We start from the raw sequence: 24,326 nt of genomic DNA on the forward strand, positions 1-24,326 counted from the left end.
CTCATATTCTCCTACGATTTTACGAGCTGCTGAATTCTAAATTACTTTTTCACACTCGATTAGACATCTATAGATTAATGCGTATAAATACTTCATGCTTAATTTAAAATTAAAAATTCAATTGTGAAAAATTACATTTATCGACGTTTAATTTATAATACTCGATGTGAAACATGACGTGAGTAGGTGATAGCAAAGCGTACGGAAGTATCGAACGCAACAAGTGTCAGAGTCACAGCGCTCGAGATTGGACAAAATTGACGCGGCTGCGAGCGGCGAGAGCTGTCTCTGATTATAAAGAAATGGACTAAGCAAAAGGACACCATTGTACTATTTTTGATTTTTCACGGAAGGTTAGATAAACGTGACAATCACACATGTGCCTGTTATGATTTCACATATACGTAGACTTGCGGCATCTTTATGAACAAAAATTTACACACACAAAACGAGCACACAAACAAGAAATTTTAGAAATTGTTGTTCGTTTTTATTTGACAGAGGAAAATGCGTGCGCTTGTCAGATCCTGTTTCTTAAAAGTCTAATGAGAACAATCGGAAGTCAGCTTCCGACGTACCTCAAGCGAAGCCTTTCACGATGAACCGTACTTTGAATTCACGTACGAACTCATTCACAAAGACGTTCCATTTAATGACTTACGTATTCGAAAGTACGAATATCGAACTGAAATCTTTACTTCATGAAACTATTCATAAATCTTCATTGAATGCGAAATTTTGAATTAGAATTTCCGAATTCTTCGAAATACTTCTATATGTCATATGTTCTTAGCATTGATGATATGGTCCTGGTCTTACATCACATATGCATGTACATACATGTGTGTGTGCTCTTTAATTAATTAATGAAAAAAAAAACTTTCAAATTATAAATTAGAATTTTTGTCTTATTTTCTTACCCTAAGTTCGCTAGTTGAAAACAATATGAACTATTAATTATGTACTGATATATTTTTGCTACAATAGTGTTAAAGAAAATTAACATCTTAAGATAACTTAAGTGGGTTATAATTTGCTTAAATAATATTTATACATTTTCAAGACTTTGTAAGTCAATTTGAAACTACTTTTGAAATATCATTGAAACATAAATCTTAAACGAAACAAACAATTAAATACATATAACATTATGAAATTATCCTCAAAAGATTTTCGACATTTCTTTGTCTACTTTTTCCATTTGGGACTTATCTGTTATAATAACATTTACTCTAATAAGGTTATTTGTCGTTCAAAGAATATTTTCGTGATCCATTCAATGTAATACTAAGCTCATTTAATCCATTGTTACCTTATGATCTGAAGATATATAAGCAATATATATTAATGTGAATATGTATCGGGATATCCCTCCTGCCAGGACCGGTCCATTACACGAAACTAAATCTATTATGTTATTATTGTGCGATAACTTAGATTGGAAAATTTGTGGATGTAAATGACATTGTAATGGAGATGCCGGAGAAAATAGAACTATATAAAGCAGTGTAAGTGATTATTATTATTTTATTGAGTAAAAATTCTCTGTTTAAATATCACTGTTAGGAAAAATCTATTAAAAAATCTAAAAGTATTAATCCACTTTGGTATTACTATTACTATCTATAATTATCGTAAGGCTCATCCTGATACTGCTTTATTATTAAATCTGAATAATAATGAAGAATCTAATGATATTGTTTATTGATTAATAATGTTTAACTTTCACCTTAAAAATGTTGTAATTAGTTTAAAAAAGTTGAAGTATTAATTAAACTCAGAAAAACTTTGTCCAATACTTTTATAATTTTTTAAAAGATTCTAACAAAGAATAACTAAGTTGAAAAGCTTTGTTTATTGCCTCGGAAAATTAATTAATAATTTCGACGAGATTGATTCTTAAAGTCAAGTAGGTATCATAGAGATGGTATTTTGTGAATAATTACTTACCATGATTGAGTCTGTTTTGTCTAAACTTGGAGATGAATGAGATATCTGTAACAAAAGAATTGTTTAATAAGAAAACTAGCGTTAGAGAAAAAAGCGTTAGTTACATTAAATTTTTTATAAGAAAAAAGTTGACATTAAAAAATATTAAAATCAATATTAAGCTATATTTTTATATTGACAGTGACAATATAACGCTATAATTACAAACTTACGAATAAGTTACGCGAACTTTTGTTATAATAAGTGTAATGATCAAGTTTTGCGAAATAAAAGCTCCAATAACAGTAAAGTAATTATAAACATAACAATTAACGTTGTTATCTACGTTACGCTACGCATATAAACTATTGATATTGTAATTCGTAAATTTCGCGCACAGATTATAAAACGGCACAAAGTAACTGCACTAAAGTTGAAAAGCAATACGGAGAAGTGACAAACCTTTGTAAATTAGTCGATATTAATTAATTACCCGGACGCGCTGTTCAATTCGGATCTATCTCGAACGCTTGGCGGTAATGAAATTTTACCTATCATTTCGCTCTCCCAGTACAAAGAGGTATGATCGACATGACCCAATTCGGGCATAGTACTGAGCGAATCTAGAACACGTCAGCGTTCACCTGTTTCACTTTTAGTGGTCCTTCCGCAACAGTTTCGTTGTAAACAAATCCTTAATAATTATGTGATAGATACTGAATTAAAAAGACCTATGATTTGTTAAAATGCTTTTTGTTAATAGAGAATCCATTGCGTATTCAGATTACCGGGTACCCGAAAATATTTTAAAGCCCTGGAAATGAAACTTCTATTGATTTTTGCCGATAGTAAAATAAAATAATTTAACGGACATACGTTTTCCGACAAATTCATCATCAGAGACTTTCGCTTTATCCGATAATTCTGTAAATACTTAATCCCATTTATTTTATAAAGTTTGTGTTACATTGATGCAGTTAGATAAAATGATTTCATAGTTCATGCGTGACTTACGTCTTAGTTTGAACGAACATTTTCTTTTGTAAAATTCGCACTTTACATAACTCAACCTTACAAACATATAAAAGCAATAAACTCTATGTAGAAACGTTTCACGAGACATTGGCTATTCTTTTAAAGCTCTATGAAATCTTTTACTGCATTTCCGATACCAAGTCTAAAGAGGTTTCTAGGTTTATGTACGAATTATTAAAATAGACTAAAATTGCTTTAAATGTGATAAATAAAAATGAGAAAATTATTTTAAAGCGAGGGAAAACATAGATTCGAACTCTGTTCTTTACAATGAGCTTAAAAATAAACCTATTAATGTCTATTAATTAAGATGATTATAAATTTCATTAAGATTAGTTCCAATTAAAATTGTATGACAAAATAAGTAGTTCTTATTTGATCTTTGGGATTTCAAACGTAAGAGAGTACCAATATATTTATATGAAAAGCTTTCTTACATTAAAATAAGCTTTTGATCCCTCTCCGGAATATCATAGTACTCGTAGTACAGTCTGTGGGACTTATAACTTTTTTTTTAATACTTGTAAACTCTTTATGGTTACTCACAAGCTTCATCGTGATTTGATTAGCGATTCTGGGACAAGACAGTGCACGATGACAGCAGTAAAGTAACTATATCAAAGTAAATCGATTCTGCCAGAAGCACGGCTTGATACTGGCACTATAGACACTTGTGCGTTTAATTACCTGCCCAAATATCGGCTCGAGCACCGCACTTTATAAAATAACAGTAGCAGGTTAAAAGTGTTTGTTTTAGATGGCGTAAAACCGATAAAAAATAGTTTTGCTTCAATTAGAAAGTTTAATAAAAATTTAATAGTTTTCTTAGTACATATTTAAATAAATTTTTGCTTTTGCTTGTTAAAAAAACTTGCTTTGCTACAGACCATGTCCGTAATAACTAAAAATCTATTTAAAATACATTTTATTTTGAAGGTTTTAAAAAGTGAAAATTATTATAGATAGAATGAATTTGACTGTGATACAAATTTTGAAAGATATCTTCTTCTGCTAAGTTGAATTGCGCACATAAATTGTATTTTGTGAAGCGGTTAAGAACATTGTGTTTATACTTTTCTGAACTCTCACACTGCGAGCTACCGAGCAAATTTTCAACAACGGAAATCGCTTTCCACGAAGTTATCGAGCCGAAATGAAAACAAATTTAATTGATAACTTTTAAAAGTTTAAAGCAACAATAAACTTTCTAAGAACCGCTTCAGTTGTCTTAATTAGTATTATTCGGTAACTCATCAATTTAACTACAAATGGTCATTAGTTATATTACATTACTATTTTTTTTATATATTACAAGGTGGCAAACGAGCAAGCGGTCACATGAATTCGCCGAAATAGCGAAGCGACCGCTGTCCATAGACATTCGCAATTGCAGATGCATTGCCTACCCCCAATCGACGAAGGAGAAGACGCACAAAAAGAGAATTTTTAACCTTCCTATGCTTCTCCTCATCCATCAAATCTACCTCCCCTTCTCATCCTTTCCTTATAAGAAAAGGGTGGGAAGGGAATATTCGGGTAAGCTGTCGTTTGAAGACAAATCTGTAGATAATTGGCGTAATATTATTATTTGACCGTGTGGAACATGACTAGGAGTAGTTTATGCAATTATGATTGTTGAATGTCAATACGTGATCAGATTCTGTTACAAGGGCCATTGTGCGGAGACAACAGTGGACGTGCCCGACTGAATGACAGTTATGTATGTTAAGTAATTGGAATATGATTTCATATACTAATAATTACTGTTACGTTTACTTAGTATGTCTTCAAATAATATTAAAAATTAAGTGGAATTTGAAGATTTAGTTGATTTTTCTAGAATGGATTTATTCTCTACAATAACGGCCACGAAACTTAATCGACAAAAATAGTTAAAACAAAATTTATTATAACCCTCTAAACAAACCAAAAAGTTAATCAAGCAAATATTGGAAAATTGAACTTTAAATTAGCGTAATAAATTGTTTGCTATGAAAACGTGGTCGTCGACTCCTGGGAATTAAAGTAAGTTTCAGTTATTGTGTGCTGCACTACAATGTATCTACATTCCCTCTGTGAAAATATCATGCATACAAATTCATATTTATTTTAAACAGAAATTACATTATTTTGTACGAATTATATTTACAACAGTACAAAATAAACTCCAGTCTTTAGTAAGCGTTGGTTTCAACAAAACAATTGTATGTAAATTATTATAATCGCTTGATAAAAATATTATGACGAACGGATAGAAAATATAACCGAACAATGTTATCAAAACTTCGTCGAGCCGTTTCGATTACCTTGAATCGTTTTTGATTACAGTTTCGCTTACAAACTTTCCATATTATAGTTCATTTAAAACTTGATATCGAGCTATCTTTGTTTTACACTTTATATCGGATGTGAGATTCGTTTTTTTTTGCATTGATTTGTTAACAGTAACACTATCGTAACTATCCTTATAGTTACAGTTACGTTTTTTAACTTCTATTCATCAAGGTTCTAACCATTCAATTAATTATACATGCATTCGTCTATACACTTAAACATTAATGTTCACTTATGTTTGGTCTTTACATCAACGTAGAACAAACAACATATAAGAACACTAACATATTTCATTTTTCTTATAAATGTCAAACGTATTATCAGAGATCAGTACTTAAGCCTCTTTGTTACTTAATTTTAAAATACAAAAAGGAATAAGAAAGGAATATTACTAGTGTGTGTCTGTTGTTGAATTATGTTTTGTAATATGTAATATAATATTGTGAAGATCTTAATTTGTATACAAGATTTGGCTGAGGCTTGAACAACTCCTGTAAATTCATTATAGTGGACAATAGCCGAGGAATGAACGCGTTATCTCGGACCTTTATTAATTAATTCCCGGCAAAGGGACACAGGAATAGACTCAGCTCGGTAATTTTATGCGATACATATTTTTTAAATTTCCCTAAAAGCTCCATTACAAGATAAGATGTTATTTAGAACAAGAGATATTCATGAGATTTTAATTTAAAAAATTACTGATACAAATAAACAAATAACGAACAGAATAGCAAAAATCTGTAACTCCGGAATCAAATAGAATTAAAATAAAAATCACCATTACTTTAAGTTTATGCCTCGACTTTAGTTTTATTATCTCTAACTTTGCCGAGAAATACCATGTTACTTATAAAAAGATATTATAATTGCGAATTTTTGGATGGATGAATGTATGTTTCTTTGAAGGTATCTCCGGTACGGCTCAACGGATCTTGATGAAATTAGGCACAGATGTAGAACATAGTCTGGAAGAACACATAGGCTACTTAAAAAGATTTTTTTAATGTCGCGCGGACAGATTCGCGGTCAACAGCTAGTTGTAGTCATATGTACGTAGCATATTTATCTGTGAAACCATTTGATTTCCTTCCGTGTAAATTTAAGAAAAATACGAAGCACATTATTTGGTCTAAGACGCATTAACAAAATAAAAATTCATTTGCTGGTTGGAAATACGTTAATTAACATAATTAAGTAAAATTACGCCCAAATTTATTATTTTATTCAAGGGTGTATTCCGGTTAGGAATTATGTTAAACAGCGGTACTCTGGGCATAAAGAAAGATTAAAAAGAAAAAAGTGTCCGATATAAATTAAAGCTTTATAAAGTGCATTAAGAGATGAAACTACAACATTTTTGTGAAAAATTTGTCCTTTCTTCTAAAAAAAGAAGAAGGAAAACAAGTTTAAAATAAAATAAATCCTATGCTATAAACGATGTATAAAAATTGTCTAAAAATGAGAATATTAAATTTTAAAACCGTGCATTTTTACTCACATAAAATGTAAACTATACCTATTCAAACTAAACGTTGCAAAAGTCGAGTTGTCAGGCGTCAGGTGGATACGTGTTATACCGCTGATGTAGTTTTTTTATCTTTTTTATGAAGCCGTATCATTCTCCATTTCTGTACGTGCCAGTGTTTTGATGCTCATCATATTCAAGCGCATGTTTTATGTCGGAACCCACTATTGTGTTATCTGTGCTTTCATATACCGATAAAAAAACTTAACTTAAAAACTACATCACATAGATTCAATACAACTTTTAAATACTATTAACGTGTATGTACATTTAGGATGTAACTAACTATGCTACATGAATTATTATTGTCCATTTTTTTCATTTATTTTCATAACATTTTTTTATTTATATTAATCTACTGGCGCAGACCATCTTTAGACCACATCATCACTTCATCGGGTGGGATCGTGGTCAAGCGCTAGATTTTTCAATAAAAAAATAACATAATCTATACCTAGAGTATGCAATTAAAAACGACTTCATCTGTCTTAATTTAGATTTATTGTTTTGTCGTTTGTCGTATCACATACTAACAGTATAACGACATGGAATTAAGATCGTTTTCTACAAGACATCAACATGACATTTCTGAATTAATTATACGTATAAAATATCTTAATCCATCATTAGTAGCACGATTTTAAACATCGTTTGCGTTGTGTTTGTCAAGACAATGTTATTTAATGTTATATACTAATTCAATTTTAAGTTTTCTTGATTTTAATTACACTATTATTATACACGAAGTTTACGAAAAACAAAAAAATATTAAATGATATTAATCGCTTCGTTAGTCATCACTTAGGCAAATTTTAATTTATCCCTTTACATTACGTAATACAATTTCAAGTATAAGTAAAGTAAATTGGTTATTTTCACATATTATTTTGTCATCTTCAACGGGGATCTGTAGTATTAATTACAAAGCATCAAAGACATCTTCTGACTTCACTACCCTTCACCTCGAGATATATGAAATACTCTTAAATACGATTTCAATGTCAAAATACTAATTTAATGAACGAAAGAAACTTCAACACCTCAATACCGAGATTAAAATTAATATTACAGGTTGCTATAACCGTATACATGACGTATGACGCATAATTAAGAAACTTTATAACCTACAATCTTGACTTTGGGTTCAGTTGCTTTGTTATGTATGAAGTATGAAGACAATTTAAATTAGTTAACCTCAGTTAAATTGAAATATTTTCTACTATGAATACAATGTCTTCATTATTGTTTTCTCGATAAAGCCGATCCAAATGTTTAATGCCAAATTCAAGTATTCAAAGGGCTTACCATAAGCTATGTTTGGCGCATTAATTAAAGGTTTCGACAGACTCGTTAAGAGTTATTGAATAAATTGATCCGAGTGATTAATTGACTATTAATTACGTTATCGCTTAGCACCTGCGTTTGCTTTATTTTATTTATACCTTAAGTTGTTCTACGATTACTTATGAATAAATAGAACTAGCTGTCGCCCGCGACTCCGTCCGCCCGGAATTTAAATAAAAAACATAACAAATAGCCTATGTGTTCTTCCAAACTAAATACTCTACATCTGTGCCAAGAAAATCTCATCAAGATCCGTTAAACCGTTCCGGTGATACCTTCAAACAAACATTCATCCATCCATCTAAACATTCACATTTATATTTTAATAGTATATTTATTAGTAAGACGGTAGGAGTCACAAATACAACGATGCCTATAGCTAATAGTACAGAATTTTTCAAAGCTAGATTCAGTATTTATCTAATATAGGAAAAACAAAACCTTCATCGTTATGTTCCATTTTATCCTTTATTATCTGTTTTGCTGTGAATTTTTCAGGAAAAGTATTGTTTTAAATTTAATTAAATATGATAGGTGGGGTAAAGGAAAAGTCTCCCCTCTTATGTCATTCGTATTGACAGGGGTCAACAGATTATCGATTTGATGGAAAGCGTTTTATTGACTGATCTTCGTTACCGCGGGTTTTAAAATTATAACCTTAGAGAGATAGAGCAAAACTTATGTGCTCTGGATAGATATCTATAGAATATATATCTATGGTATATCTTTTGTTTGTCAATTATTATTATATGAGAATGAATGAATCAAACATACTACAAGATCTGAAGGAGACTGTTTTAAGTGACAGTGAGACAGTCACTGTCACCAAACACTTAAAACTGTCTCCTTTGTAACCGCTTTACAAACGCAAACATGATTACAATCCTACCGTTTTCTTACTTACAACAATAAAGTACTGATTAGTACTTCAAAGGAAAATTAATTGTAAAAGATTTTAGCAACGAAAGAGGTTTTAATTCATAATTTCGTTCTTAAAAAGTTACCTCTGTCATGTCTGAAGAAAAGTTTTGGTTTAAGGTAAAATTAGCGTGACGTTTAAGTATTCGGCTCATTAGATTATCAATCAACAACCTGGGACTGGAATTGATTGAATACTGATGACTGTACAGGTCTCAAGATTAATGTTCCGCGCCGTGTAAGCGAACTTTTTCACGAACAAAGAAGGCTTATTCTTCAAGAAATTTGATAGTATAAACATATAATACGTTAAAGATACAATAAGTTACCTCATTTATATATTTTAATACGCTTTATTAACCAAAAAACTGTACATTAATAGCATATGCGTACAATAACAGACGACAATTTATGCTACCGCAACTATTGAGAGTAAATTAAATAAATTGTTTATTTGTTTGACATTCGTTAATAAAAAGGCGGAATACAATGCTTCGCGGATAAATCGCAGATCGCAATTTGAAACAAATTACTATCGAAAAATGAATATCGTGATAACACTCCTCTGAACATTACGTACGTATGTAGAATTAGAATTAATGTGATCATGAAATACTGACTTTTTCATGATCACATTAATTCTGTTATTCTATCAAATCACATTTTTCGGGTCGATTTAGCTCAGGATTTAACTTTCCATGCGTTACTTAACAGTCGTATGCATGATCCAAGCACCCTCCGTATCCTCCGTAGCAATAACATTTAAATGATAATATAACGATCAGAGATATGAAAACAGGGTTAAAAATGCAGATTAAGTACAGAGACGCGAGAAATGACGCGGCATCAATGTGTTTGATAATACCACAAAACATACATTAGCATAATTTTTCTATAACTTTATGATTCAACGAGCATATCTCGCTCGTGTCGAATGAAACATTTACTATAACAACCAGTTGCAATCGTTATAACCTCATTTGCCCCTACGTTGCAATTTTAAGCTTTCATTTGTTTAGAATTAAACGAGTATGTTGTTCGAGTTTTTATAGATGGAAAGATACGAGTAATAGCTAACAAACTATTATTATCAACTATGTCACAAACAAAAATAAAAATATAAAAGCAAACAGCCATTTTACATTTACTTCTCGTAATTAAGACTAAAAGAGAGAAGAACGACATCTGGTGAAAACAAGAAGATTTTTCCCGACTCGACTTTTAATTCGGTACGACAGAAATGAAGTGACTTTCTTTATTTTTAGCAATTTAAACATCTAGACTTGAAAATTAATCCCTAATAAAAGAAAAAGACAAATAAAATTTTAACTAGATACTAGCGACCGAGAGACTTAAATACTCTGCTTTTTGATAAGTTTATGACTTCCTAAATATGACCAGAAATTTTTAGATTTTTAGATTTTACAGGCCCGCAAATAAACATTTTAACACGCTTATATTAGGGAAAACATGCTCTTTTACATTTCAATTCAATATATTGCTAAAATATCTGAATGTGAACTAAAGTATAAGTATACGGCGCATAAGGAATTCCAGAAAATGTATTTTCTTTTGAAACGCACCAACGTCAACCGAGCGGGGTCTAATATCCCAAAGAAATCTATACCAAACTAGAATAAACGTTTTTCTTTGCGATTTCTATTTAAATTCATACTGGCAAGAAAGAAATATCAATAAAATTGAATTTGGCCTAAATTTACTCTTTTTCTTTGTCTCAATTTAGTGCAAATTCATGACCTCATCAGTATAATAAGCCGATAAAGATCAGGAGTCGTGCTATCAAAGCTACCTGAATGTATATTTAAAATTATTGCCGTATTTTTACACTAATTTACGTTAAACTTTCAATGTTTTTACGAGTTAAATATTATTAAATGCTCCGTTAACACAATAATGACCGACAAACCGCACTCGATTTATAACTTTCAATATTTGCATTATAATTAGGTCTCATATAAAACGTGATGCCTAATAACAGAATTGATAAATTATAACTTAATATGCGTCTATTTTAGCATCCAGCTAAACCAGTAAATATACTAATTTAATTTGCAAATTGGATGAACATCCATAGAGTTTGGTAAATTGAGACAAATTTAAATTGGAAATAAAATAATACTAGTAATACTTTATGCATATATGAAACAAATTAATGTTTAAATTGCTTACTTTAAAAATCTTAGTAAACTGTATAACTATCAGTAGGAAGGTAACGTAGACGCCCAACAAATCGCTCCTTATTAATATAATATCGGTCACTTATACTAAACAAAAGAAAACACTTAGAGACCTCTCTTGAAGTCTCACGATTTCGCAACAAGTGATTAATATCATAAAAATAATAACTTCAGTCCAATGAATACGAAGTTGGCATACGTCAGAGCAAAGGAGAAAAAATGCCATTCGCAGATACACCCACTTCTGACAGGGTTATTGTTGGGGAAGGAATGTTTTCAAGACAACTTTGCGTACCGCGCGATTGTCTTACACAATAAACTTTTCTTCATCGGCCTTGGTTATTTTATAGCAGAAAAAAATCAAGTTTAAAAATAAATGTTAAATTACAATAATGCCATACCGTTTCTATAAATACTTATTTAAAGATTCCACTATTTAGCGGTACAATATACGATATGGATAATTGCTCTTGCCGTACAATATGAAAGTGCAAAAAGTGTTAATGGCAGGATAACAAGCCCAACTGTTTAATTCAGCAAAAATACGAGTAGGCTAAGGACATAGAGATATTGATTTTATTACTCTTCCTCTCATTCATTCGGTACTTTGGATAATATACTATCGGATAAGTTCTACTAGTATTCTATCCTGTAAAACAAGACGATAAAGTTCGTCTTAAGTTTACGAATACAAAACAATACTTTATACCTCTAAGGTAAAACAAACTTGTTTAGCGCCATTATTGCTTCGAATGCCATAAAATACGCTTACAATTCAAACCTAATAAGAAAATTTCAGGGCGATGGCGACTCTTGAGATTTCGTAGACACTACATCGTTAACTTATATTGCTTATAAAACAAAAAAAGATAATAAATACAATTATTTGTAAAATATATGATTGGTATAAGTTTATTTTCTTCTAAAAGAATGGCGTGGAACAGAAATGACCTATTTATGTCCTTTATCCTATCCCTCCCCTGTCTTTTCCATGTCGAGTAGTCACCAACCTCTATAAATATCTGGACAGGTCGCTGCTTGGAAATTACATGCTTTGCTTCATAAAGACTTAAAACCACCGGTCGTCGTTACTGACAGTTAATTATATCTCTATTAATATTCCGAGTCCGCAATACAGCTACCAACCACTACCGTCAGAGCCAAAATGGCGAAAACCAAATAAGCACAAAACACTACGGCTTATAGCCTGCCCAATGGAATATAGATGCCAAATAGATGGGTAGATAAAGGCTGAAGTTGGTGAATGTTTTCCTTTAAGCGATATGATATTTGTAAAAAGGGTTTTCTACGTTCAATTGATTTTTGTGACAGTTTAATTAATGTAGAAATATGAAGTAGTACCTTCAATAGATCTCACTTCTTTATGAGCGTATGGCAAGAGTGTAGCGTAGGTCTTCTTACTTTACAAAATTTTTATGAATTGAATTAAAACAATGTTTTTAAAATATTTTTGCTGCAAATTTTCGTATTGCACATTTGATATTAAGCAATCGAATTTTAATTCCACATAATTACAAATTTAAAGCAAAAAGCCCTCCGTGACGTAAAAAATCACGCACCATATTTCTTCTCTTTTACATTTTTAAAAATGGGGATAGTAGGACACCGTTAAAATATTTTGATAAAATGTCAAAACATTAATAAGAGTGTGGCTGTCCATAGAAATATGTATGTAGATATAATAAAGGTTTAACTTAAACGAACTATCAACTTTAAGACTCGAAGTCATTTTAAAGTGAGCAAGATATTGTTCTTGATTTCAATGTCTACAAAAGAATCACTTGTGGAGTAAGCTTATTTTATATCAATTATTTCACATAGTATATACAACGGATGGAATTACAAGAACGAATCTGTACACACTAATTTAATGTTCAGAATAAATGTGAAGGAATTCAATCAATACAATTGATTTATTACTGTCAGACAAGCAGCTATAAATCAACGGCAGGCGTGGCGCTCGCGTACGCACAATTAGACCGGGACTTAACGAAAAAACTAATGATTATTTGCTATATAACCCTTTATTACAACAAATACTAGACAAATATTGAATGTATTTTGCTGCATTTTCTCCGTTTGCCATGTTGTCTTTGCCATGTTTAATGGTCGTTAGAGAATTATGTGGTGTGATGTTTCTAAAGCAATACAAGAATACCTATTATTGAATTATTAAAGAAAGAATTGTTTTGTAAGAGATAAACGTTAAAATACGAATCGTTCTTCTTAAGTGTAGTATATTTTTTCGAGTAGACGATGACTAACCGTGGGTTTCTGAGACAAAAATCCCCGTTTTAAACATATTATTGTTATCTCTGTTTTCTTAAAGATAATGACTATATGTTTTACACAGATATTTTGGTTTCAGAGACAAAGATTAGTAATGGAATATTACGACCGGTAAATACATTCAACAGTGCTGTCGGTAGTAATAAATTTAGTGTAATCTTTTTATTGCAGCAATAGAGATAATTTATTTTGGATTTGTTAATTTTACTCATTGAAGTGTGACACATACGTCTGAATTATTTCATAACGTTTTACTTCATACGATGTTATTATAATACCTTACATTCTAAGTCTTTTGTGATTATCTTTTGGCTAAAGGCATAGTGGAGCGGGAGTCACAAGAAAGTAATAAAGAAATAAGTTTGTAATTAATAAAAACTAAAACTCGGATAAGCTTCACCATTGTAGCGTAATTGAATCAATTTATTACACTATGCCAAAGTGTTTATAATACTATTAAAACTTTAACCATTTATAGTTCGAAAAAGTTTTCAATCGATGTATACCCCGTCTATATGATTTACTATCTTCAAAATACATGTTATAATTCAGAAATACTCATAGGATAAAATTAAATTTTTCGAAGTTGTCTACGATAGTGGTAAAATCGTTGGAAATAACCAGTACCGAGGAGATTACGACTTCGTTAGCTTCATTTTATTAGTGAGCCTAGCTAGAAATGTCTAGGCTGCTGGCTGACCCAGTATATGAGCTTACATTTTTCTATTTGTAACTTTTAGCATTTCATTTTTAGCTAGGTTATTTTCAGATAGAAAAACATGGAGTGTGTAATTTTTAAAAGCGAATATGTATAGAAAAAGTGTGCTTCTACTAAAATTTTAGAATGTATTTAAAGTTTTATTCCGTAATAAAATTCGGTAACAAAAAAAAATCTAAATATTAATTATCAACATTTGCACGGTCTTCTGGATGTATTTTTTTTTTTAGTAAATCAGCAAGGAATATAGAGGAGACGACATTCACGCGATAAGAATATATTATATAAAACTAGTCACTAGATAGAGTTTCTTATTAAAACAAGGATCATAAAGAGCCTTGTGCATAAAAGCAGCTGTCGCATACCTGATACAACGTAAATCTCTCACGGCACCCAAGAAATTGCCTCGCATTCATATGTTAGAGGCAATATTTGAGACTATAGACATCAGTAAGTTATGAGAAATAACCTTCCTTTAATAAAATCAGAGTAGGAAATAGAACAATTTAAGTAAAAGGACACATTCCAAATTCAAAAGAAATCAATTTACAACCTTATATTTCTAATCTTTAATAGCGTACTAAGTTTTGAGTCTAACATGGAGTAGGAGAATGGAACTGTAGGCCCTCATGTTGCGAAAACCATAGCTCTATTTCAAAGCATTATTCTCCTAAGTCGTAGTACTTTCCCGGTTGAGTAGGCTCGCGTAATATAATTCATGCTAATTACCAACATTTCTGATGATAATTAATTTTCTTAAGAAAATTTCATCACGAAGATGATTAGATTGTTCAGTCACTTTATATCACAAAGATTATTTCCTATCTTTTAATTAGTTTAGGATATCAAACAATACGAGTACAGTCTTTTCAGTTAAATTTGAAAACGATAATACCAAAATTGTTATGCTTTGACTGTATGAAGTTTTAGAACTTTCTGCAGTGATAATGAAACATAATACGATTAGATATTATAATATTCTGAAGCCTTGTGTTGGCTGTAGCCGACCCTATTTCATTATTTAATCATAACAAATTAAATACGCTCCAATGCACTATATTTCCTTAATCCAAAAAGGTATTCAAACAAGTATACTACTCTATTACTTTCGAAATATTTCGTACATCATGACAACCAATCATCCCTATTAAGTACATTTTTTTATACAAACTTTAGTACACTGATTTGACATCTTTCGACAAAAGTTAAAAACTTTTAAAAAACTTCTTTACATATGTATAGCTAAATGTATGAAACTTTACGATTATCATAAGTAAGGTCGCCATTAACAACAATATTTTTATATTTACAACACGAAATGAAACTTTCATAAGGGCAAGCACTAATCCGTGGCTAAGAAAAGTTTTTCCGCTAGCGGCGAGCGACGAGTGGACGAAGAGCCGACTAAAGCTCAGCGATTAAGGACTTCAAACTTACGAGAATCTCACAATTTTTCCCACTTTTTTCAACCAACTTTAAACTCGCTTCATACTCTAGCCAACTGCATTAAAACATTTTTAACTCTAAGATCTTTATGGAGTTTATTAGTTTAGTAAAGCTTCTTAAAGTAAAATAAATAATAACTATAATTTCTAATTATTTCAACCATTGTAGTAGAAGTTACATACTGCCATTATACTAAATCTACCTTGTCTTGATCTTAGTAACCGTCATAAAATGGTGATTTAATTAATAATTAATTATTCAGCGCGAATGAACACAATTGGTATGACATTATGGTGAAAATGATTAGGTAGGTATGTAATTATTTAACCCTTGTCCCAACATAGCCATTGTTATCAAAACCTCAGTTACCCCTTCGTTTGTATGACATTCCCGGCTTGTGAACTTTAGCCAACTACACGTTATTGTTACAATATAACTAGATAAATATACTTCGCAAACAATGTTTGTGTCAACCATCTAAATTGTTCTAAGTTTCCGCAATCAGTTGAAGGGAACGACGAGAAATATCATCTTACAGAGTAATAATCAGAAATAACATTTGCTACAATGCTCTTTGATCACTACTTTAATATACTCTGTATTTTATATAACACTGATTCTTTATTTCTTTGCATCTGTGCAATACAGTGCATCATATGTAACAGTGTATTTGCTTGCATGTCTGTTTTTAACTATCGCCTAGAGCGTTCGTGGATTTTCAAATTGTATTTCGAATCATTGGACGTTCGAATAGTACAGAATAAACTGTTATTTTCATTTCAGATTTTCCAAATCGCTAACAAATTTATCTATTAGATTGTTGTGATATTATGAATTCTAGTTTAGGCCTCGAACCAAAGCGAAGCAATGTTTAAAATTTTATACATTTAAAAATTCTACTACAAGAATTTATCTATTAATATATTGTAGGAAAAATTATTTTCATTAGTTTGTTTAAAAGTTTAATCCAAATATACAGACCGCAGTGGCCGGTCGACTTTATCTTTATACTTAAACCTACTTAGGTGAAAATCAGGAGACAACTAAGCAAAGTATGGCAACATTTTTAGCAAAAAAGTCACCTAATGGTTACACTTAATAAAGACGCCTTCATGTCTTTATTAAGTCTTATATTCTCAGTTTATCGCATTATAGATAAGTATTATAACTAAATAAGTCAACAAGAAATTTTTAAAAGTAGCCAGAGATATACTGAAAACCTATAAACAAAAATTGAACATATAATGAAGGAAAAAAATGAAGTATATGTTATTAATTATTAAAACATTAATTATAACCACAGTTTCAAACATTTTAGCGTATTTCATAAGGTTCTGCACCGCAATCACTGGCTAAAACAGACACCTTGGTAAACCAGGAGACCAATGTAGACCGGAGTCAATTAAAATAAAGGAAATTGATTAATAATTTTGAATACTAAATTAATAGACCATTCGCGGTAACTAGCAGTGTATTGAATTTATAATCATAACCTTCAATATATTTGATTAGGAAAGTAATAACCAAAATTACATGTAAAATCAATTCTCTACGAAGGGTCAGAGTTTTTTTTACTGAGCGGCTCAAGTTTTGAATTATGTTCTGTGGATTTAATAGTTAGTTTCTTTTAGTAAATGTATAATCTATATATATAAAAATGAATTGCTGTTCGTTAGTCTCACTAAAACTCGAGAACGGCTGAACGGATTTATCTTATCTTAGTCTTGAAATGTTCGTGGAGGTCTAGGGAAGGTTTAAAAGGCGAGAAAAAATTCATACCGCTATTAAGTTTTTTTTCCTGCGCGCGGACGGAGTCGCGGGCGACAGCTAGTAGGTTATAAAACTATTCATAATTTTTATGAAATTATACTTTTCATTACAATAATTTAAAAATGTTTTTTCAGTCTCAAAATAACTCATCATACGTAGTCTCTAGACGCAAACACTAAATCGACTTAGAAATACGATCATATAAAAGTTTTATAAGAAGAAATCGCATAAATAATTTAAAGTTTCCAATGCGGTTTTATTGACTTTAAAGTAATTTTTCTATTTCACATTGAGTACGTTCTTCTACGGTCGGAAGTTTTATTGGAATTCCAAACCATACAGACGTTTCTAAATATATACAATCCTTACATTGATGAGGGAAACAAATAATTTTAATAATTTAATCACGCGAACAAAAAAAGATAAATTGACTGCGTTGATTGACTTTTTAGATTTTCATCATCTCATATAAGCTAAGTAACTAAAATTGAGAAAACATCTTTTACTTTTACACTTATTTTTTTCTTAGCATAATAATAATTATGATGTTTAGACGATTGACTACAAATAAATAAACATCACGAATATTCAGGTTATTTTAATAATTTCACGACAAAAAAGACAAACAAAAACAAATATAATGTATTTAGAACAATTAACCATGGGCTTCTGGCACCAAAATTTCTACATTATCGTTATCATCATTCCTGTCATTATCTTTGACAAAACAAGAACAACGATATGATTTAAACGGAGATTTTGGTCTCAAGGAAACCCACGGTGAGTATGCATATATTTATGCCTTGACTTTATATTTTAGGGTTATTAGAATAAATACTTCCTTCCGTAACGTACTTTTTATCTTCACAACATAAAGTTTCCGTCGGCATTTACTTGTTGCGCGTTTCAGAATATCTTTTCCCGGATTATTTTAATTAAAATTTAAGATATATAAAAAAATAATGGAGTTTGTAACAAGATAAAAGCATAATAATTTGGTTAAACCAATAGTGTCAACATAAAATAATACGTACATGAATGTTTAAAATACTTTATCTTACTTATATTGATTGATCTGTGATGATGAAAATTTAGTTCTAACATATTTTATTTATTTTATTATTTTTTTTTATATTTATTTTATTTTATTATAATATTAAAAGTAAAGACAAGCGAATGTCATAACTTTAATATTTAAATTAACTTACCTTAGATGCGTTGAACGGTAGGTGGAAAGTTTAGAATTTATGACAAAAGTAAATGTAAGGTATTCACAAAAAAAGTAAACTGACACTGCACAGATTGGAGTCGAAAGTTAGAGATGAGTTTATCGTATGGTCGCAATGTCCTCAGTGAGAACGTTTGGTCGCGCCAAACTTGTGTGACGGTTGGTTGGTGCGGCGGGCTTATATCATGAGGCGAGAGGATGCTGCGCGCATGCGTCTACACCATTCATGTCACCATCTCAATGACCGCCTCCGCACCAATCAGTTTTTTTTAACAAAAAAGTTTCCTTACATTTGCATAAAGCTAAGGAAAATTTTTGAAGCTTTTTTCAGATATACATATGGAAAAAGGATAAAAAATTCTTTCTCTACCGGGTATGGAATTCAAATTATAATAACCCTATCATTTAAAGACTTATGATTACTAAAAATCATAATTTCTGTAATGGTTTACTTAAGTCAATGGCATATTTACATTATTTGACTGTTTCTAAGACATTAAAACATCAGTGGCATACTTGGCAGGATTTTGGAGAAAAAAAATATTAGTTAGGTCTAACTCACAAGAGTTATACACCCCTAATAATTCTTAATTATTACATTAAGAAATGTTAGTCCGAGTCTGTTACTGCGAAACGTGCTCGAACAATATGTGACGTGAAACTTTTTTGTTCTTTGCAAAGCTGTAAGTTATCGAGAATCGTTATAAAAATGACAAACGTTGGGATACAAAACTTTAAGCGAGTTCAATCCTTTCAAAGCTGAACTGAGAACACGGTCTTGGAAAATCACACTAAAATGTGTCTTAAACTGAGCAAGAACTTCCAATGTCTTTCCCAACTATTAAGTTGATACACTTTGTGTGGACAATATTCTTTTTAACACGATAACACGTTTATATAAACTAAGTGCATTAGACTATATGAAAATGTGTGAAAAATTTTCATTTCCTAACCAAGAGTTAATTTCTAATTGCCCTTCATTACTCAAGAAGCCCCATTATATTTTCATTCCCAGAATTTTCTCTTCTTTTCTCAACAACTAACTGAAAAACTGTTACCATAATTATCTTCCGAGTTTTAAATGATATACCCTTTAATGTACATTATGCGCTTCATCTCGGGTTGCCACAGTCAAAACAACCCTAACGTTATCTCACTCTTTCTTAGGAGAATATGAAGGATAATAACATGAATTTCATGTTTTTATAGGAAAATGCATACAGTACATGCATAGTGAATCGTCGCTTAATATTTCACAGGTGTCTTAATGATGACGCCACTATACCTCAAAGATAAACGCATAATAAAATCTGACGCAACAACTATAAAGAGTTAAATATGACGTGGTAAATACGGTTATAATATGACTATAGCAAAACTAATTGCATTTTTTGTCTCAAAAAATGTTTCCCCAAGTTTTAGAAGCGTTTACAACCTGTAAATGCTAACAATTAACCAACAAAAACATCTGGAAAAGTCAGAATTAATTAACTCAAAATGTATTACGATTTGAAAATGTATCGTTTGTTTGTGAGTTATTCATTATTTGAAGAATATTAGACACGCGAACGTCGCAATGCAAACATTAAAATCCCGCTTCGTTTTTACAACTGACACGTAGCGAATGACTACCTTCATAAAGATGGAGAAATTACAACGGTCCTGTTTATCTTATTACGAATCAAAATTTAATTTGTCAGGCAACTCGTCGGGTGCCATTACCCGCTTCAGTGACTCTATTATTTCAATTAATCTTATACGCGTTAATCTTTCACCTTTAAAATAAATGGAAAATGTATGGTTCACTGCTTTTTTTATGTAACTATCGTGTTTTTACTCACGATAAATGTATTATTGGAAGTTTCGTGAAATAACTAGTAAAGTAGCGTCTCTATAATTTGAACGTTGTTAAGTCAAAATCATCAGTAAGTCGAAAAATAACAACAAGTATTCGAAAGTTTACCGGAAGGGAGCGGTAGAGTTAAAAAATGGCCTATAATATGAACTACTTCCAGTAAAATTCCCATTAAATACGGTCTCTCCGTTTTAAAACTTACTCAAAACAAACTTGGACTTGACAAACAGACAGACGTTACACACAGACACACCAATTTTTTAATTGTATGGATAGATAAATAGATAAACATGTGATAGGTACTTACAGTTTAGCAATTGCTGCAATTCCCACTTTTAAAATAAAAGATATTCTTAAAATTGCACAAAGCTATTTAAATTTATATTGTATCTTTTCAATAATAGGATTTCACTTTACAATTCTGGACGCTATCTGTATAGGTTCTAGTCGTATCGTTGAATGACGTTTTGGTGTTTTTCTAGTAACTATAGTAGGCAAAATATCGATCATCAGCATTGGCAATGAACCCTCAAGGTCTTCCACGTGTCGATCTTTGTCTTTTGCAATCGTATCTGAAAAAAGTTGAAGTTGAAAAGTTGTATGTAAAATTTTCCAAATTTCCAGCTAGGTTATTAGCTAAATCATTACTTTCATAATTTTTCTAAACTTTGTCAAAATTAAAATATTGTCAACAGTTGCTCGCTTGCCTCCTAGATCTCTAAATATTAATTGATAATTTTTCAAATTTGTTATATAAACGTCTCATAGTAATAAATTTTATAACGAAAATGTGGTTTTTCATAACCAGTCCGGATAAACTTTGCCGATTTTTTGACAGCTACATTAGTACTAATAAGTACTCAAACATCGATAAGGTGTTGTGTTACAGAATACTGTTACCGTGAATTTCGACTGCCGAATAAGCAATATAAAAACATATCATTATCTCTATTTTCTTAGAGGGAATGAAAGGGATGACAATATGTTGTAGAGGTGTTTCGAATACCAAATCACAATGATAACGTAGAAAATGACGTGGAAAATGAATGAAAATACTCACAACATCAATACGTGTTAGTCATACGAGTACACAACGCTGATACACTAATGGCCCAGATTAAAGACAAACAATGTATAAAGCCGCGTTCACATTTGCCTGACGTGTTGTGTCGTGATGCGTCAGAAAGGTATCGGTCTCATACAATTAATATGGTTGCGTGCACACTTCTCTGACGCAGTGTGTCGTGATGGCTTGTGTCGTGTCGCGTCAGTAGCGATCCCGGTCCGCGTCAGTTGGGTGAGGTGCGGGGGACGGCGCAGCGACACGACACAGCGGGTCGGACTAGTGTGCACGCGCGCGTGTCGTGTTGTGACGCGTCAGAAGGTATGGACGACGAGCTGATCGAGTACGTACGACAATATAAAGCGATTTATGATACAAATGTAAACAATATAAGGATCAATCTATTAAAACTAAACTATCTTTTTGTATTTACTGGATGTATCCAATATCTTCTTCTCTTTTTTTGTTTTATTAGAAGTGTTGCCAGTGCCAATAACTGCATCTTCTTCATAATCTGAATCCGAATCGGATGATTCATGAAAAAACATTGCGAATGTGTAAACTCTCCGAGAGCTATAACGGAACTGATTAAAAATGCGTCATAACGCGTCACATAGATGTGAACAGTAGCCATCACGACAGAAAGCATCACGACACGACACGTCAGGCAAATGTGAATGCGGCTTAAAGCCGCGTTCACATTTAGCCGCATTCACATTTGCCTGACGTGTCGTGTCGTGATGCTTTCTGTCGTGATGGCTACTGTTCACATCTATGTGACGCGTTATGACGCATTTTTAATCAGTTCCGTTATAGCTCTCGGAGAGTTTACACATTCGCAATGTTTTTTCATGAATCATCCGATTCGGATTCAGATTATGAAGAAGATATGCAGTTATTGGCACTGGCAACACTTCTAATAAAACAAAAAAAGAGAAGAAGATATTGGATACATCCAGTAAAAACAAAAAGATAATTTAGTTTTAATAGATTGATCCTTATATTGTTTACATTTTGTATCATAAATCGCTTTATATTGTCGTACGTACTCGATCAGCTCGTCGTCCATACCTTCTGACGCGTCACAACACGACACGTGCGCGTGCACACTAGTCCGACCCGCTGTGTCGTGTCGCTGCGCCGTCCCCCGCACCTCACCCAACTGACGCGGACCGGGATCGCTACTGACGCGACACGACACAAGCCATCACGACACACTGCGTCAGAGAAGTGTGCACGCAACCATATTAATTGTATGAGACCGATACCTTTCTGACGCATCACGACACAACACGTCAGGCAAATGTGAACGCGGCTTTTGCCTGACGTGTCGTGTCGTGATGCGTCAGAAAGGTATCGGTCTCATACAATTAATATGGTTGCGTGCACACTTCTCTGACGCAGTGTGTCGTGATGGCTTGTGTCGTGTCGCGTCAGTAGCGATCCCGATCCGCGTCAGTTGGGTGAGGTGCGGGGGACAGCGCAGCGACACGACACACTGCGTCAGAGAAGTGTGCACGCGCACGTGTCGTGTTGTGACGCGTCAGAAGGTATGGACGACGAGCTGATCGAGTGTAAACTCTCCGAGAGCTATAATGGAACTGATTAAAAATGCGTCATAACGCGTCACATAGATGTGAACAGTAGCCATCACGACAGAAAGCGTCACGACACAACACGTCAGACAAATGTGAACGCGGCTTAATGCTCGTATAAATTTACGCAATAACAGAGTACAAGTCTTTCTACGAGAACTTACAAATTAACATATGGTGCTTAAAATTTGTAATCACCTAATACATTTGATAGCACCCAAAGATGTCCAAAGGAAAAGATAGCTGCATCATTGTCAAACAACAAACAAACATGTATATATACCTACTTATTAATTTCGAATAAGCAATACGAGTACAAAAAATATATTTCTCCGATGTTAAGACATGGATAATCAAAAATAGCGTTTCCTAGCGCCCTAAAAAAATCATGTCCTCTTGATTATTTTACGAGGCAAACAAGACAGTAATTAATATTTTTATTGCAGGCCGACATTCGACTCATCAATATTGAAACATCCCCTAGAATTGATTTTACTTTATGTCATTATTATCCATTTATAGCGATTTACTTGATGGAAATTTGTTAGTACCTTGAATAAGTGATGTGCGCATGGAATTTTTTAAATCGTTGTGTATACTTATATTCAAGTGCACAGTCGTAACATGAAAAAAACAACCCTTAAAAGCCAGAGAAAATTGCATCTGCTAGAAAACCTCCGTGGTCATTTTTTCTGGAGTTTAATGTGACAATACTTGCATAATGTCAAAATTTTAAGTCATTAATACATTTGACAAATTTCAACAAAAATTTATAGTGAATACGTAAGACCATGAGTAAAAGATAATATTAAAGGTAATTGATATAATTTGTAATTACACGATATATTTATTTTCCAAAGTAGGTATAATACAATAAAAACGCAATTATTTGTTATTAGCTCAAATAACATAAGTACTGTGTTAACCGTGCGTTAACTCTCTGAGACCAAAATCCATGTTTAAAACATTATCTCTGTTTTGTCAAAGATAATGTCAGGAATATGTATTGTACAGAGATTTTGGATTCAGAAACCAACGGTAAGTGAAGTGAAAAT

At 31.9% G+C, this 24,326-nt stretch overlaps 1 protein-coding gene across 4 annotated transcripts in view; it reads right to left on the bottom strand.

Annotated features, from left to right (window-relative positions):
• LOC106712238 (diuretic hormone 45) overlaps positions 1-21,168 on the bottom strand; it is a 30,295-nt gene extending 9,127 nt beyond the window's left edge. For 3 of the 4 annotated variants that reach the window (XM_045686443.1, XM_045686445.1, XM_045686446.1), the window contains exons 1-2: positions 18,739-18,928; positions 1,951-1,995 (exon numbers count right to left, since the gene is read on the bottom strand). In XM_045686443.1, coding sequence (XP_045542399.1) covers positions 1,951-1,953 — 3 coding nt within the window. In that variant the 5' untranslated portion in view covers positions 1,954-1,995; positions 18,739-18,928. Of the gene's footprint in view, positions 1-1,950; positions 1,996-18,738; positions 18,929-20,920 lie in introns of those variants that run through there. The other variant, XM_045686444.1, reaches the window with a different exon arrangement.
• Between the last annotated feature and the right edge of the window lie 3,158 nt (positions 21,169-24,326).

This window comes from Papilio machaon, chromosome 3, assembly GCF_912999745.1.
Source record: "Papilio machaon chromosome 3, ilPapMach1.1, whole genome shotgun sequence".
Lineage (NCBI taxonomy): Eukaryota > Metazoa > Arthropoda > Insecta > Lepidoptera > Papilionidae > Papilio > Papilio machaon.